Source organism: Dreissena polymorpha, chromosome 15 (genome assembly GCF_020536995.1).
Source record: "Dreissena polymorpha isolate Duluth1 chromosome 15, UMN_Dpol_1.0, whole genome shotgun sequence".
Lineage (NCBI taxonomy): Eukaryota > Metazoa > Mollusca > Bivalvia > Myida > Dreissenidae > Dreissena > Dreissena polymorpha.
Genome location: NC_068369.1, coordinates 55052469 through 55071571, shown reverse-complemented (window position 1 = coordinate 55071571; position 19103 = coordinate 55052469). Strand labels below are relative to the sequence as shown.

At 36.0% G+C, this 19103-nt stretch overlaps 1 protein-coding gene across 6 annotated transcripts in view; it reads left to right on the top strand.

Annotated features, from left to right (window-relative positions):
* The window catches only part of LOC127860290 (zinc transporter ZIP10-like), an 80175-nt gene that overhangs the window by 49422 nt on the left and 11650 nt on the right, over positions 1 to 19103 (top strand). For 5 of the 6 annotated variants that reach the window (XR_008039678.1, XM_052398287.1, XM_052398285.1 and 2 more), the window contains exons 4-10: positions 2542 to 2711; positions 5183 to 5365; positions 6747 to 6870; positions 8299 to 8334; positions 15328 to 15543; positions 16219 to 16383; positions 17625 to 17812. Coding sequence is in view for 5 of the 6 variants with exons in the window: in XM_052398287.1 (XP_052254247.1) it covers positions 2542 to 2711; positions 5183 to 5365; positions 6747 to 6870; positions 8299 to 8334; positions 15328 to 15543; positions 16219 to 16383; positions 17625 to 17812 (1082 nt within the window). In the remaining variant the exon portion in view is untranslated. The remainder of the gene's footprint in view (positions 1 to 2541; positions 2712 to 5182; positions 5366 to 6746; positions 6871 to 8298; positions 8335 to 15327; positions 15544 to 16218; positions 16384 to 17624; positions 17813 to 19103) is intronic. The other variant, XM_052398289.1, reaches the window with a different exon arrangement.

Below are 19103 nucleotides of genomic sequence, written 5' to 3'. Positions count from 1 at the left end.
ATAGTTGAGTTTGACCGTTTTGTCATAAGAGAGGTTCAGTATCAATTTGAAGTGAATCAGTGTAGAAATGAAGAAGTTAATGTAAAATAACCTAAATTTTTTTTATAGTAAATGGATTTTTTTGGTGGGTGTGGCCTATGTGGGCGGGCGCCCCAGGGTTGGGATTGGGGCCATGCATAGTTGAGATTGACCCTAATGTCATAACAAAAGTTCAGTATCAATTTGAAGTGAATCCGTGTAGAAATGAAAAAATTATAGTAAATGGAAATTTTTGGTGGGTGTGGCCTATGTGGGCGGGGCGCCCCAGGGTTGGGAATGGGGCCATGCATGGTTGAGATTGACCGTATTGTCATAGGTGAGGTCCAGTATCAATTTGAAGTGAATCGGTGTAGAAATAAAGAAGTAAATGTAAAATAACCTAAAAAAATGAGTGATAATTTCTGACGCGGCCCCACCCCAACCCCTATAACTTTTGACCCAGGGGTCAGATCAAAATTCCAAATAGTGCACCGTCGCACATATGCTCATAGCTACCATGTGTGTAAATTTCAAGGTTCTAGTGCTTTTAGTGTAGGAGGAGATAGTGGCCAGGACGGACGGACAGACGGACAGACGGACGGACAGACGGACGGACGGCGGAGATCACCACAATATCCCCACCTTTTTTTCAAAAAGCGTGGGGATAAATAGGAAATTGAAAATCTTCATCTGAAAATTAACCCCATCAAATTATTGTCTGATTCTTTGACACAACTATCCTGTTTAAAGCGGGTATATACGATCTTGTCAAATATTTATTAATTAATATAAAATGTGTAAAAAACTTATTATACATATATTTCAATATAAACTAAAATAAAAGTTTAGAAGAACATGTGTCGAAAAATGCTAAATAAGCCAGATATTTAATTCTGAAATCGAAAAAGGCTGTACAGCCGAATTCGCCAGCATGTATATCATACATGAACGATGTCAATCTAAACTTAGTTTAACGGTTTATTTGAATTCCTGCAACGATATCTATTCATACGACACAGGAACGCTAACTCCAATCCTAATACAAAGACGAATGCTTCGGTTATTGTAGGAAAATATGTACGTCACAATCGGCTCAGGCCGCTAATTTGTCTTTGCTGCATTTTATGAAATTTAGCTTTAATGTATAATTTTTCTTGCCTATTTTGTGTAATTGTAACATATTTTATCAATATATTACAATTAAACACATATAAAAAAATCGTATATACCCGCTTTAATATCTTATTTAATTTATGATTCAGATATTAGTGCTCTTAAAAATATATAATGCAATTTGATAATTGGTAATAATGCAACAAAAAATATCAGGCAATAATGACAATAAATGTGTTAAAGAATTTAATGAAAACAAATGCACAGCAATTTTTGGAAATATTCAGGAAGTTAGTCAATTGTTATTACTTAGTCTGTTTCCTGAAAATTTCTTATTATTATGCCCCCCTTCGAAGAAGAGGGGGTATATTGTTTTGCTCATGTTGATCCGTCTATGTCCGTCGGTTTCCACCAGATGGTTTCCGGATGATAACTCAAGAATGCTTAGGCCTAGGATCATGAAACTTCATAAGTACATTGATCATGACTGGTAGATGAACCCTATTGATTTTCAGGTCAGTAGGTTGAAGGTCAAGATCACAGTGACTCGAAATAGTTAAATGGTTTCCAGATGATAACTCAAGATGCGTATGCCTAGGATCATGAAACTTCATAGGAACATTGATCATGACTGGCAGATGACCCCTAATGATTTTCAGGTCACTAGGTCAAAGGTCAAGGTCACAGTGACTCGAAACAGTTAAATAGTTTCCGGATGATAACTCAAGAATGCATAGGCCTAGGATCATGAAACTTCATAGGTACATTGATCATGACTGGCAGATGACCCCTATTAATTTTCAGGTCACTAGGCCAAAGGTCAAGGTCACATTGACTCGAAACAGTAAAATGGTTTCCTGATGATAACTCAAGAATAATTAGGCCTAGGATCATGAAACTTCATAGGTACATTAATCATGACTAGCAGATAACCCCTATTGATTTTCACATCACTAGGTTAAAGGTCAAGGTCACAGTGACAAAAAATGTATTCACACAATGGCTGCCACTACAACTGACAGCCCTTATGGGGGGCATGCATGTTTTACAAACAGCCCTTGTTTTTATGAACTTTCTCATAAGAAGAGACTATTGTTTGAATAACTGTTTAAATAAAAAAATCTTTTGGCATGACTGTGTATTAATATTTTACAGTATATATAATTTAAAGATATTTTCTTGCAGGAAAGATAATATTGTTGATTTTCAGCAACCCACTAACTGTAGTAATTATATCTCAGGTAACTATTTATCCCCCATCAAAGCAGATAAAACTACACCGTCTTATATATGAGTTCTAGCCATTTGTTTTGCTTTTTTCCCACATACATCAAGGTATTTGCACCCATCCATACAAACAATTTATTTGGTTAAGTATATAAATACAATGAATTTGCTTGATTTGTTTAGTGTGGGGATTCAGCTGCGTTGCCGTGGTGATCATATCGCTGGTGGGCCTGCTAGGGGTTGCAGTGATCCCTATCATGCAGAAGGTCTTCTACAACCACCTGCTACAGATCCTGGTGGCCCTTGCTGTAGGGGCGCTGTCAGGGGATGCACTATTGCACCTATTGCCTCATGTATGTCCAGCCAGTTTGTTAAGTTTTAAAACTCTTTATGTTACATTAGTAGCATACTTTTACCAAAAAAAGGATAAAGGAGTTTTTAATTACTACATTTCATCTTTAAATTACAAAGACTGCTCAAGATTCTACCTTTATGATGTTTTTTTTTATAGAAGTTCAACTTGTAATGAATTATTTTGAGTAAAAAGCAATGTTTTTCTGTAACAGGCCTTTATTTGAGCCTGTTTCTGTAAACATGCATATTTACTGTCCATACATGTATATACATGTAGCAAGAATATATACCAAATATAATGTATGAAGAGAATGTCAACACTTCTCCATTAAAAAACAACAACACTTGAATACCGGTATTGGAAGTATTTTGAACATTTGGTATTTATTGTTATACTGTGAAAGATGTTGCATTTAAAATACACTGTATAGATTATGAATGACCTTTAAATTAGTTTGCTAAAGGTCAAAGGTGATTGGAATTTATTTAAAAAGATAAATACTGAAAGATGTTGGTTAAGTGCAGTCAATTGGTAGAGTTTTTTTCCTGCAACAAGGGGATTCTAAAATCACACTCCTCCTTTTTAGCTGGAATATTATATATGAAGTATATATAGTGGAGCTATCCTACTCACCCTGGCGTCGGCGTGAGCGTGCGCGTGCACGTGAGCGTTGGAATGTTAAAGTTTGCATACCACCTCAAATATTTTCTATGTCCCTTGACATATTGCTTTCATATTTTGCATACTTCTTAACCAACATGACCCCAATTTATAAACAGGAGCAGACAACTCTAACAAGCATTTTGTAAGAATTATGGCCCTTTTCCCACTTAGAATATACATATTATTGATAAATCTATGTTAAAGGTTGCGAACCACCTCAAATATTTTCTATGTTCCTAGTCATATTACTTTTATATTTTGCATACTTCTTTACCAACATGACCCCAATCTATAAACAATAGCAGACAACTGTAATAAGCATAATGTTCCCTTTTTATAGTTAGAAAATTGAAAATTTGGTTAAGTTTTGTGTTGAGGTTCGTTTTATTCCTAAAGTATCAAAGCTATTGCTTTCATACTTGCAACACTTACTAACTATCATAAGGCGACTCTGCAGGCAAAGTTATGTAACTCTGACTGGCATTTTGACAGAATAATGGCCCCTTTTATACGTAGATAATTTAACATTTGGTTAAGTTTTGCGTTTTGGTCGTTTACTTATTTAAAGTATCATAGCTTTTGCTTTCAGACTTGGAAAACTCGCGAACTATCGTAATGGGACTGTTCAGGGCAAGTTGCATAACTCTGGTTGGCATTTTAACAGAATTATGGCCCTTTTTGTCTTAGTAAGTTTGAATATTTTGTTAAATTTTAGCTGGATCCACTTTGCTTCTGAAGTATCAAGGCTATTGCTTTTAAACTTCAAATATTTTCTTACTATCATGAGGGTTCTGTACCTGGCAAGCTGAATTTGACCTTGACCTTTGAATGACCTTGACTCTCAAGGTCAAATGAATAAATTTTAATTAAATTGCCATAACTTCTTTATTTATGATCAGATTTGATTCATACTTTGGCAAAACAATACTTACCTTACATAACACAATGGACTCCACGCGAACCATCCCCATGTTCCACCCCAGAAGAATCCCCCCCCCCCCCCCCAAAAAATGAATTTTTCCTTTTTTTTGAAAGATCATCTAATAGATGACCCCACCCCACATTGAACCCCCTTCTCCACCCCCACCCCACCCCCCACCCAAATTTATTTTTTTTAAACATGGTAAAAAAACACAAATTTTTTATTATTTTATTTTTGAAGGACTGTCCAACCATCCCACCCAAGCTATTGCTATAAAACTTAAAATACTATCTTATTAGTTTGTTTTATGTCTTTACAAATGCCCAATAGATTGTGGAAAAAATATACCTGAACTCAGAATCCTCTATAAAGTACAACTTCTTTAAAACATAAGCGATCAATATGTTTCAATTATGGTCCTCTTCCACTTAGAATATGACCATATTACCTTGACCTTATTGCATATGAACAATTTCCCTATGATGTCTTACGTTATACTGTCAAGCACTAGAATAGTCGAGCGGGCTGTCCTCTGACAGCTCTTGTTTAATGTACCAATAAATACATTTGAGCGGCCCTCTGGGAAATCTGGGATTAATTGATGTCTGCAAAGTGTCTTCACAGGCTACTCAGGCACTAAACATTTCCCCTTGACAGGAGATTTGTTTATAAGAGACTTTCTTTCAACGAAAAATTCCATAAAACAAAAAGTGCTGTCCCTGATAAGTCTTATGTACTGCAAAGGCTTATCTGGGATGGCACTTACTGCACATGCATAAGCCCAGTTTTCCTAAATCATGGCTGATATATTGGGTCATGCTAGGTTTATAAAATTGACATTCTGTCAGTTGTGGCATTTTCATGATGCAACATTTTTATTTCAGGCCATGGCTGGTGGTCATGAAGGTGAAAATGGCCATGACCATAGTAGCCATGGTAACAGTGAGTCACATGCCCATGACCTGGGCCCCATCTACAAGGGGCTGTGTGGATTGCTGGGCATCTTCTTCTTTTTCATTATTGAACGGGTGCTCACCATTGTGACAGACATTAAACGCAGACGGAAGGTTGGTGATGTGTTTGAGTGTGTTACTTCAGGCAATGATTACTGTACCATTTTCCAAATTATACATCTTGTGAAGCGGCCTGAACTTGCCATTAGTGTTCATCCTACTTCATATTTAAGTATAAAACTAGTCACAAGACCTGAATGTGTCCGAATACTAGAACAACATTGCGGCCATCCTGTTTATGAGCATGAAATAAGTTTTGCTAAAATCCATTAGCATTCGTTACTCAAAAAGACCTGTTTAAAAGGCAATGAGGACTGGTGAATATTCATGTTTGAATTTCAACAAGTTACGACAGTTAATACACAGCATATTTGACTGGGCCAGTTAGACTAGTTGATATAAGGCAGGTCTACAAATGAGAGGAGCGCTGGTTCAATGCCCGGCTGGTCAAAATAACTTTAGTGGTGATTGGTCATAAGCTTTTTTGTATGGCCATTCTCCCTTAGTGATTTTTTTCACTTTATATTTTACAGCCTGTGCCTTATTGATTGAGAAAAAGCGGGATAAACCATGGAATTTGGAAAAATTAAACATAATTAATATGATTATAAATAATTGTATAACAATTGTTTATAAGTACATGTTTAATTTCTTTCTAAAATTTATATTATAAACTGATAGGGAATGAAATTGCTGTGTAATAAACTGACTAAGCCAATTATTGAGTTTATTGGAAAAGTTTGGCATGTTTTGGGGAAATTTGGTTACTTTTTCCAATTGGGAAACAGCCTTTTTTTACTTTTTATGCCCCTGGTAGGGTGGTATATAGCATTTGAACTGTCTGTCCGTCCGTCCGAAAACTTTAACATTGGCCATAACTTTTGCAATATTGAAGATAGCAACTTAATATTTGGCATGCATGTGTATCTCATGGAGCTGCACATTTTGAGTGGTGAAAGGTCAGTCATCCTTCAAGGTCAAAGAAAAAAAACAAATTCAAGGAAAGTAAGAAGCTTTAAAGGGAGATAATATCTGTTTATCATTTGGCAGGTACAGATCATTTTTACAAGGGAAGTAATATTTTTTAAAGGGATATAATAAAAAACAAAAATAAATAAATCAAAGCGGCGCAGTAGGGGGCATTGTGTTTCTGACAAACACATTTCTTGTTGCACTTGGGAAACAGCCTGTAAGTGGCTGTAATTTGGGGCAAAAATATAACTGTCCCCATACCTCTGATTCAAGTAGGGCAGTTGAAAGTTACTGGCATAAAGTATGCTTATTGCTTGTAAAACAGCTTAAAAAGGACATGTTTATGACTTGATTGATATTAATGAAAAATGGCTGAAAAAGATGGAAAAATCCAATCAAACAAATTTTGATACTCCTGTAATAGTTTCATATGATACAAATGAATCGGAATATTACATTTCAGAAGCAAAAGAACCAAAAGAGAAAGTATTTGAAGGAGCCAAAAGACGATGTGGAATATGTTGGCGAGCGATTGGCCACCACGGATATGTGCGATGCCATGATGATCAACATTCACCCTAATAGAGGTTAGTTGGCCCCTATTGCATGCCTTCGTATTGTCAAATGTGTAATTTTTGTACTAGACATAGACATTACTATATTTTGAAAACAGATAACTTTATTTATAGAGGCTTAGGAAACCTCAAGACACCTTAGGAGTTTTCCAGGTCTGTTTGGCTGAGTCAATAGACTTATCTGTGTTCAATACTTCCGTTTTATTTTATTTATCCCATCATTTTCCCATTTTTACTGGCGTCATTTTGAATGAATACAAAAGCAAAACAGTGTACAATACACCTGTATTGATAAGACAGATAGTTATCTGATGTTACTATGGATACGATGATGGGATAAAGACTAATTATAGACATTCGGTGTTTTGTCTGAGCCAATTTTGTTATTGAATAAGAAGCAGTAGGAACTTTATCTTTGTTAGAACAGTTTGTCAAATATCAAATTTCTTACTTCATTGACTTTTTTCATGCAATGGCATTTTAACTGATTATGATGTTAATATTAAAGGCATATGATATGTTGAAATTTAGTAAGCAATGATGTGTTATTTAAACTGAATAGCTAAATTTCGTACACAATAGGTTTAAATCTTGTTCACAAAAATAGATATAATGAAGTTTTGTTCACACTACCTTAAGGCTTCATTCCATTCTAAAAGGACTGAAACAAAACACTCATAGTGTATCCAATGTTGTGGTCACTTACCATGTGTCGGTAGCTTTTGAGTTTGTTCTTTTAATTTGTAAAGAAATTTTAATCAATCTTAACTTCCCTGGGAAATTGAAATATTAACATGCATTCAATATGCAATAATCATGATACAATTTATAGGTATATGTTGTGATAGTTTAACATGCTTGTTGTTCATGTTACACTTGTATTCATTTGAATTATATTGTAGTTCATTGTTATGAGCCGTCCGTCTTCTATTGTATACTTAGCACACATAATTTAGTGTAATTGCTGAAAAGCAAAATACTTGATATTCTATTTTCATGGCAGCTTTCTTTAATTTCAATTTAAATTCTTATTTATATGGTTATATGAACGGTAAAGGTGCTAACTTCAGCTTCAACTATGAAAGTTAAACTTTCTTTTCATCATATTATTTTTTCAGCATGGTACATTGTAGTATATAAACGCACTCGTGCTTTTGTTTTTATATTATGCTTCATGAATGCTTTGTATTGATTTAATGCTGTCCAAAAGGGGCGAGCATATTGTAGCGCTTTGGTTATCCGTCCAAAATCTAATATATATGGATTTGGTTGACATTTACTAAGTGCATCTTCTTCTCCTTTCAATTAATTGCAGGGCTCCCTGGAGCATCGACGTTTTATGACTATTCAATGAGGCTTTGGCCTGGGTAAAACCAGTACTTGGTGCTTTGGATCATCCGGAGCATCCATCAGTTTATATGATGTTCTTTTTACATGTAGATGGTGACCCAGAGATTTACTTAATGAGCCAATCAGGTAGCTTTTACACATTTATTCCAGAACATAAAGCCTTGTTATTGCTGGCAAAATCCTTAAGTTTTGACTTTTTTGTTCTTGTACTTTTCTATACTCTCTCAGCAGAAATGTTGCTAAGTCTTTTTTCCATTTTTGCACAAGTCCTTATGGAAAAGTCATCAAAGAAAGTAAAATACACTTCAACACCGCTATTTCGAAGTCGTCAGGACCGTTAAAAAGCTTTGGATTATCGATAATTCGAAATTAACATTTAACAGAAGACCTCTTTGATTCTGTAAAAATAAAACGTTGAATTTGCATGGTTCGGTTACACGCTACTATTAATAATTGTTTAACTTGAAAACTTAAATTAGGCAGATAGCAATAGATTTCTACTTGTAACAAACGGAGGAATAAAACGTTTTCTTTTGCTTCTTTTAATTTTTCTCACAGTACAGAACATATAATATATAATGAATAGCACAAATTATCAGAACATATAAAATATAACGAAAAGAATAACGTGGTTGACTTGTTTGTATCAAACATTTTATTATGAGTTTTGTTAAATAAGGTAGAGTTTATATATGATGCATTTCATTTGACCACATTTACTCAGACCTAACGTAACAAATTTGTTTGTTACTAAATAATGCAATACTACATTAATAGTAATTATCGGCTTTTGACGACATTATAAAATTAACACGCTACGCGCAGATGACAAAGGTGTAATTATTGGCTTTTGACGCGCCACACGCAGAGGACAAAGGTAGTTATAGTATTTGGACCAACAGAATCACTTTGAATTAACGATTTCTTCGGTTTACCGAAGTTCGGATTAACAATGAAATTATACATTAAACAAAGAAGAACCCAAATCGGGATTGAAAAATAATTCAAAATAACAATGACTTCGGATGATCGGTGTTCGAAATAACGATGTTGAAGTGTATACCGTGTTTAATGGAGAGTAAAGAATGTTTTGAAATTTAGTTGAAAAATATTTTGTGAGAAAATTCACAAGATGTTGCCAGCCTTGCTTTGTTACAGTCTAACCTAACCAAATAACAATGCATGTAAGTCTGGGTTGATGTTTATACCTTGTTGAGTATTCATTGACCCTCAGTATAGTAGCATGATTTTAGTGTTTGGGATTTGGTTGATAAAACTGAAAGCAAAGCATGAACAGCAATGTGTTTGTTAGACTGTAAATATGTGCGAGTAAACCAAAACTGTATGCTTTTATATCATTATATGTAGATAGCTAGCTCCTTGAATATACTAGTTTTTCAAGCCCACATTATATTTACCCAATTACTTATATTTGCAAAAGAAAACAAACAATTCTGCTTGCTTAGTGTCTGAAATTATCTGGTAAAGTTTTCTTTAAGAAGTCCTCCAGCTGTTTTCAATGTACAGTTTTTGAAGAATATAAAATATCAAAGGCATTATTTCAATTAAAAACACTTAAATACACCAAACAATCAAATAACTGAAGCTATCAGAAAAGAAAGTCTTCTTCTTATCCACTACTTTTATAAAAAAAACTATAAACATTAAATTATTAAAGCTTGCATCACCACTTTGATTGCAATGGTAAATTCAAAGCACTAAATAATATAACAAATTAACATACATGTATATAGGTATCCTTGCGTGTTTATTAAGTTGCAATCTTGGTTGATATATTATGATCTGTCTTAACTTGCCTGCGTTAATTACATGTATTTTGCTATAATCTTAACTAATGCAATGTATGAAAAATATAGTACTCCTTGTATAAATAAAATGTATACTCTCATAAGGGCCACAACTAATTTTTATATGAAAATGTCTTGGTAAAATTGCTTGCCCTTTCTTGATAATATGGGGCAAAAGGGATGTTAGCAGGTTGCACATTATGAATACTTATTTTAGGTATGTTCTATTTGGAATATACAACACTGTTCTAACAGCAATAAAATGGTTGTCTTTTACACATTTAACTTGTATGTGATCATGATAATGGGGCATTTCTTCATTTATTTTGCACAATGAGTGCAAAACATTAATTTATTTAAAATAAAATAAAACAGAGCTTGTATTTTGCTGCATCATGGTTATTTTGAATTCCAGTTTCCCAGTACAGTAAGTAGTTCAACATGGGTATAAGCAAATCATTCATGTCAAATAAACAGAATCTTTCCATGAAAAATACACAGCTACCTTACCCAGAATGTGTACAATACACAGTTGCCTTTCCTTGAATGTGTACAATTCAAAGCTACCTTACCTAGAATGTGTACATTACACAATTGCCTTTTCCTGAATTTGTACAATACAAAGCTACCTAACCCAGAACACAATTGCCTTTCCCTGAATTTGTACAATACACAGCTACCTTACCCAGAATGTGTACAATATACACAGTTGCCTTTCCTTGAATGTGTACACTACACAGCTACCTTACCCAGAATGTGTACAATACACAGTTGCCTTTCCCTGACTTTGTACAATACACAGTTACCTTACCCAGAATGTGTACAATAATCAGTTGCCTTTCCCTGAATTTTAACAATACAAAGCTTCCTTACCCAGAATGTGTACAATACACAGTTGCTTTACCCTGAGTATGATTGTAAATAAAAACACATCTGCCTAACCGTGAATGCTCACACAAAACAGCTAGTTTATAGTGAATGCGTACAATGTGTAGCCACCTTACCCTGCCAGTTATGTTTATGTGGGCATTAAACTGCTTGTCCAGACTGTTATTCATCATTCAAAATGTAATAAAAACGCAAGTGTACATACAGCATGGGCAGAAGGCATGCCATGTTCAAAAATAACATAAACACAATTGTACATTCAATAATAAATGTGAAATAAATTAAATTTGTTAATCAAGTAACATTTAATTAGTCCCCTACTGGTTTCACCGGAGGGGACTTATGGTTTGCGCTCCGTCTGTCAGTCTGTCTGTCTGTCACACTTTTCAGGATCCTGCGATAACTTTAAAAGTTATTAATATTTTTTCATGAAACTTGGAACATGGATAGATATCAATATGGACATCATGCACGTCATTTCATTTCGTTCCTACGTCAAAAATTCTGGTTGCTATGGCAACCAATAGATTAGAAATACTGCTGAAATGGTGGTTTTCAGGATCCTGCGATAACTTTTTAAATTCTTAATATTTTTTCATGAAACTTGAAACATGGATAGATGGCAATATGGACACCATGCACGTCATTTCATTTTGTTCCTACGTCAAAAATTCTGGTTGCTATGGCAACAAATATATATAAAAATTCTGAAAATGGTGGAATTTCTGACAATGGTGGAGCAGGTAGGGGACTTATATTGCTTGACAATAGTCTTGTTTTTATTAGCTCATCTATTTTTTTTTAAAAAATTATGAGCTATTGTCATCACCTTGGCGTCGGCGTCCGGTTAAGGTTTGTGTTTAGGCCCACTTTTCTCATAAAGTATCAATGCTATTGCATTCAAACTTGGTACACTTACTTACTATCATGATGGGACTGGGCAGGCAAAGTTAGATAACTCTGGCTTTCATTTTGACAGAATTATGTGCCCTTTTTTTACTTAGAAAATTGAAAATTTTGGGTAAGTTTTGTGTTTAGGTCCATTTTATTCCTTAAGTATCAAAGCTATTGCTTTCATACTTGCAACACTTATTAACTATCATAAGGGGACTGTGCAGGCAAAGTTATGTAAATCTGACTGGCATTTTGACAGAATTATGTGCCCTTTTTTTACTCAGAAAATTGAAAATTTGGTTAAGTTTTTGTTTAGGTCCACTTTTTTTTTCTAAAGTATCAAAGCTATTGCTTTCATACTTGCAACACTTACTTACTATCATAAGGGGACTGTGCAGGCAAAGTTATGTAACTCTGACTGGCATTTTGACGGAATTATGGGCCCTTTATACTTGAAAATTTGGTTAAGTTTTGTGTTTTGGTCCACTTGACCCCTAAAGTATCTTAGATATTCCTTTCATACTTGGAACACTCGCAAACTATCATAAGGGGACAGTAAAGGACAAGTTGCATAAATCTGGTTGTCATTTTTACGGAATTATGGCTCTTTTTTGACTTTGTAACTTTGAATATATGGTTACATTTTGTGTTTAGATCCACTTTACTTCTAAAGTATCATGGCTATTGCTTTTAAACTTCAAATACTTTCATGCTATCATGAGGGTTCTGTACCTGGCAAGTTGAATTTTACCTTGACCTTTGAATGACCTTGACTCAAGGTCAAATTATTAAATTTTGCTAAAATTGCCATACCGGTAACTTCTTTATTTATGATTAAATAATCCCCCCCCCCCCCGAATCCCCCCTAAATCCCCCATTTTTTTATTTAAAAATCATCTAATAAATGACAACCACACCCTAACACTATACCCCCCACCCCCCACCCCAAAAAAATAATTTGTATGCCCCCCATAGGGTGGCATATAGCAGTTGAATTGTCCGTCAGTATGTCAGTCAGTCTGTCTGTCCGTCCGAAAAAAAACTTTAAAATTGGCCATAACTTTTTCACTTTTGAAGATAGCAACTTGATATTTGGCATGCATGTGTATCTCATGGAGCTGCACATTTTGAGTGGTGAAAGGTCAAGGTCAAGGTCATCCTTCAAGGTCAAATGTCAAATTTATGGTGTCTGTCCGTCGGAAAACGTTAACATTGGCCATAACTTTTTCAATATTGAAGATAGCAACTTGATATTTGGCATGCATGTGTTTCTCATGAAGCTGCACATTTTGAGTGGTGGAAGGAAGTTCGAGGTCAAGGTCATCCTTCAAGGTCCAAAAAAAATAATAAAAAATTAATGCGGCGTTCTCATGAAACTGCACATTTTGAGTGGTGGAAGGTCAAGGTTATTCACAGGGATCATATTTTCCCGCAACATCAATCGGTCCGGATATAAATGGGGAAAAGTATCCAAAAATGTATATCCGAAATCATGACAAATTACGTTAAAATATATACCATTGATTTTGCCATTCATGAAGGTGGTATAATACATGTACAAGTAAAATTTACTTAGGCATTTTTTTAAACGGAACGTGTTTTCTCAACTGGTTTTATCATTTTGTATTTCATTGTTGTTTCGTGCGCTGTTTTATCAGACTATTTTCATCGTTGTCAATATTATTAATCTGTGTAAGTCTATACCGATGTTTTTAATTGTTGTCGACTCGATAATAGCTTACAAACATGCACTGAACCAAACAAATGTCTGTGCGTAGGTTGGCTACTGACAACAACCAAATATTTAATAAATGGTATCCGGAGAAGTGCCCCCCCGGAGAACTGCCCCCCGGAGAACTGCCCCCTTATTTTAAAGGTGGCGGAGAGGTGCCCCCCCATCAAATCGGTAGGGGCGGAGAACTGCCCCCCTGTCAGAATTTAGTAGGCGGATATCTGCCCCCCCCATCAAATCTGTAGGGGCGGAGAACTGCCCCCCGGTGTCATATTAGTTATTAGTTACGTAGTGAAAACAATACTTACGGGTAATTTTACGTTATCGCCGTACACATTTTCTCCGCCCAGTGAAAAATCTTTGGGGGGGGCAGTTCTCCGGGGGGGCACTTCTCCTAGAGCCTTAATAAATAATTTGTTGTCAAAAAACCCACGGCCGGTAGTTTAGATGCGTAGGGATTTAATCACGAGAGCGAAGCATTTGAAACCACGCATCTAATTTTCCGGTCGTGAGTTATTCAACAACAAAGTATAAAGTACACGAATTATTCCGATTTTAAATCGGTTTTACTAAAGATTTATTCAATGTATATTATTTTTCTTGTGTACTATTTTATGTGAAGTTCCGCCCATAAAAATAACTTTCGGCTGTTCTGTCGATCAGATCCGCGACTTTCATTCATATTAATTACCGGATTATTACGCTGGTGGAAAATGTATCGGCATGTTTTGTTTAGTTACAGCGCGTGCATTCAGACGCGTCTTTTCGGATGCGTTTTTAATCCGCTGTTCACAAGCTTTTGAATCCTGGTCTGACACGCAATAAACCGGTCTTAACCGGTTTAGAGACTTCAGCGAATGGTTATCACACCTAATCGAGATAAGAATGTCATTAGGATGTGTTAGCATGTACACTGTGTAATCGATTTCATGACATGGGAATTTTAATAGCAAACAGAATCGGACCGACTGTTTGGGATTTTCAATCGGTCTTTCATGACCCCAATCGGTCTAGGACCGACAAAACCGAAAAAAATATGATCCCTGGTTATTCATCAAGGTCAAGGTCATCCTTCAAGGTCAAAGGTTAAAAAATAATAATTTTTAAGCGGCGTTATCATGAAGCTGCACATTTTGAGTGGTGGAAGTTCAAGGTCAAGGTCATCCTGTAAGGTCAAGGTCATCCTTCAAGGTCAAAGGTAATAGCAAAAAATGATAATTTAATTTAATAGCGTCGTAATAGGGGCATTGTGTTTCTGACAAACACATCTCTTGTTTTTTTCAAACATGGTTAAAAAACACAAATATTTATTTTTATTATTTTATTTTTGAAATACAGTCCAACCATCCCACCCAAGAATCCCCCCCCCCTCCCCAAAAAAATATTTTCTTTTGCATTTGTTTTTGCATTTTTGTGGAAGATAATGTAATAAATGACCACATTTCCACACTATAAGCCCCTCTCAACTCCACCCCTCCCTCTTTTGTGATTGAAATTGAGATAGGTCCCTTCACCTTTGAAACGAAAAATAGATGAGCGGTCTGCACCCACAATGCAGTGCTCTTGTTAAAATGTTGGTATGCTGACTCAATACTTCACAACCCTGTTATGTGTATAAGATTGATGTTTAAATTAATTGGAAACTCCTTTTGTTTATTGACAAAAACTATACATTTGTGTGTGTACTGAATATCCCCTGATGGCTTTGGCTAATCTGGGATGACACTTTAAACACATACATTAAGCCCAGTTTTCTTTGAACACTGCTCATTTGAATGTTTGTTTTCTCATCTTCAGCGCTACAAGGCTACGCAGACGAGGCCCACAGTGAACACTGCCAGATCAGCTTCGAGAACACGCAGGATGTCACCCATGAGCACACGGCCCACGAGCACAACCTCACCGAGAGAGAGACCAACGTGGACGGAGACGAGAACGCCACAATGATCCACGATGGAAACAACGTCCACAAAAAACATTCCCACGGACATGGGCACTCGCATGGTTCTGATGGTATGTATTGAGATGACCCTATAAAACAGTTTTTTACTGCAAACCTCCAAGTTTCTATCTGAAGAGTTGGTGCGCAGTGTACTTTTATACAACAGTTTTCTTTTCTTGAAATATTTGTTTCTCAATTTTGGTTTTTATGCCCCAGGTAGGGTGGCATATAGCATTTGAACTGTCCGTCCGTCGGTCAGTCAGTTCGAAAACTTCAACATTTGCCATAACTTTTGCAATATTGAAGATAGCAACTGGATATTTGGCATGCATGTGTATCTCACGGAGTTGCACATTATGAGTGGCAAAAGGTCAAGGTCATCTTCATGGTCGAAATTCAAAAAATACAATCCAAGGGAAGTAATAAGCTTTAATAGGGAGATCATTTCAAAACCTGCCAAATGATATATTGAAATTGTATTTCAAAGCTGCGCAATAGGGGGCATTGTGTTTCTGACAAACACATCTCTTATTAAAAAACTGGGTGTGTGTTACACGTGGTTGCGAGCTATACACATTTTTCTGCAGTAAAGGCATTATTGTGTAAAATTTCATCAATTGTTAGATAAAAATGTTAAGATTTTGGGCCAAATGCAAGAACAATTTTTATCATCATATGCAACTATGACTCACCATCACTCACCATAATATTTGAATAAATTAGACATCAAAACAAATACATTACAGGTATTCCAACATCAGTGACAGCAGTGGCCATGATGGTGATAATGGGCGATGGTGTCCACAACTTCTGCGACGGTCTTGCTATCGGGGCCGCCTTTGCCAGCAGCATTGCTGGAGGCTTCAGTACCACCATAGCCGTGTTCTGTCATGAGCTGCCACATGAGATTGGTAAGTAATGGAGGCTTCAGTACCACCATAGCAGTGTTCTGTCATGAGCTGCCACATGAGATTGGTAAGTAATAGGGAATACAGTACCACCATAGCTGTGTTCTGTCATGAGCTGCCACATGAGATTGGAAAGTAATAGGGGGATATAAGCTGGAGGCTTCAGTACCACCATAGCAGTGTTCTGTCCAGAGCTGCCACATGAGATTGGTAAGTAATAGGGGGATACAGTACCACCATAGCTGTGTTCTGTCATGAACTGCCACATGAGATTGGTAAGTAATGGAGGCTTCAGTACCGTCATAGCCGTGTTCTGTCATGAGCTGCCACATGAGATTGGTAAGTAATGGAGGCTTCAGTACCACCATAGCAGTGTTCTGTCATGAGCTGCCACATGAGATTGGTAAGTAATAGGGGGATACAGTACCACCATAGCAGTGTTCTGTCATGAGCTGCCACATGAGATTGGTAAGTAATAGAGGCTTCAGTACCACCATAGCAGTGTTCTGTCATGAGCTGCCACATGAGATTGGTAAGTAATGGAGGCTTCAGTTCAACCATAGCCGTGTTCTGTCATGAGCTGCCACATGAGATTGGTAAGTAATGGAGGCTTCAGTACCACCATAGCAGTGTTCTGTCATGAGCTGCCACATGAGATTGGTAAGTAATGGAGGCTTCAGTACCACCATAGCCGTGTTCTGTCATGAGCTGCCACATGAGATTGGTAAGTAATATAAGGGATATAAGCCTCGTTCTGGAATAATTTAACCAATTTTTGCTTAGTGGACTCTCCCATCCTTCTTAATTGAATCAATTTATTTCCAAAATTAGGGATATCTGGTATATTTATTTCTATATTTAGAATATTTCTTACAGAAATTCCTTCAAGCAAACAGCGAAGACCCTGATGAGACGCAGCATCATGCGGCATCTCATCTGGGTCTACGCTGTTTGCCAAGGCCTTTTTTCTAGACGCTAAGCTTAAATGGGTTAATTGGTCAGTGTGTGAAGCAATCATAGTAGTACTGATGTAAGAATTCTGTCATTTAAAGGTATGTCTTGTAGAAGGCATAGATGAATCATGTCTATTGATTGCATAGGTTTTTACCAGCAATTTTATATACAGATTTACTTTCCTGTAAAATTCATATAATGATTTTGTATATCTTTGTCATTGAGGGACTTGATTGTAAACAAGCTGTAAAACTGAATAATTTCAACGAGAACTCCACGTATTATTTCAGGAGACTTTGCCATGCTGCTACGTGCAGGCATGTCAGTGAAGCAGGCTGTGTTCTACAACTGTGTGTCCTCAATCTTGTGCTTCATTGGCATGGTGATTGGGGTTGCCATTGGCAACGTAGCAGGGGCTAGTCTGTGGATCTTCACAGTGGTTGCTGGAATGTTCCTCTACATTGCCCTTGTTGATATGGTATGGGGAAATGAGTTTTTCACAATATTGTGAATGGGGCCCTTTGAATTAAGAAAATTGTTTTTCTGACTGATATTTGAAAATTGGTGTATTTTATTTTTAGGTAACAAATTCTTCAAATTTGAGAATATGTTTTTTCCATATTATACATTGTATTTACTTATTATAGGTTCAACCATAAGAGCTGCATAGCGAAATTAACTAAATGAGAAATTGCATTTTATTTACAAAAAAACCCAAATATTTTTTTCTTTTTGTAAACCTTTAAATTGGAATTTTAGTTGGAAAAACATATGTATATATACTTTTTCACAGTTTGAATGGAACTAAAAAACAGTCCCAAATTGACTTAATTTACTTAAAATAATACTGATTGACAATTCTTGAAGTTTGCTAGGATTTACTCCATTTTCTTGCATTTAAGGTGTAGATGTATAAAGTGCTCATGGCAGTTCTCAGTTTCCATCTCAACTTAAAATTTAGTCCTATGAGAGCTTGATTTTGTTAGATGTATATGTTAATGTAATCAGTTTATTGAGCTGTGGTGTGCTTTGATGGGTCTTTTTCCATGACAGGCCAGGGAAGCTCCAGACGAGTCTGTACATTCATGCACTTTAGTGCCCTTTCTGATAATTAGACCTTAAAGGGGCCTTTTCACAGATTTTGGCATTTTTTAACTTATTCATTAAATGCTTTATATCGATAAATGTAAACATTGGATCGTAAAAGCTCCAGTAAAAAATCAAGAATAAAATTTAAAAAAGGAAAAGAACATTGCCCGGACCAGGTTTCGAACCAGTGACCCCTGGAGTCCTGCCAGAGTCCTGAAGTAAAAACGCTTTAGCCTACTGAGCTATTCCGCCGATTACACATACTTGATATGTTTTATACATTATATAAGCAATCTTCGTAGTTTCACAAAATTAAACGACAAACACAGAACTCTCCAAATTATTCAATCGTTTCGCGTTGCAACGCTTTATAATTTTTAGGTTTTAAAATCATCAAAAGATGCATATAATGGCTATATTAGATCATGCTAAATGTTCAGTATTACTGTTTCCTCACAAATATCATAACTGAAACGAAAATTTGCGAATCTGAAACAACTTTTTTCAATTTTGTCAATTTACCAAAGTGTGAAAAGATCCCTTAAAAACCTTTATTACTCTATAGCTGACAGGGTGGCTCGTATGCATGAAAAACTGTGTACGCTTAAAATCTTTTATCGTCCCCTACCGTTTTCACCGTAGGGGAATTGTCCCCTACTGGTTTCACCGGAGGGGACTTA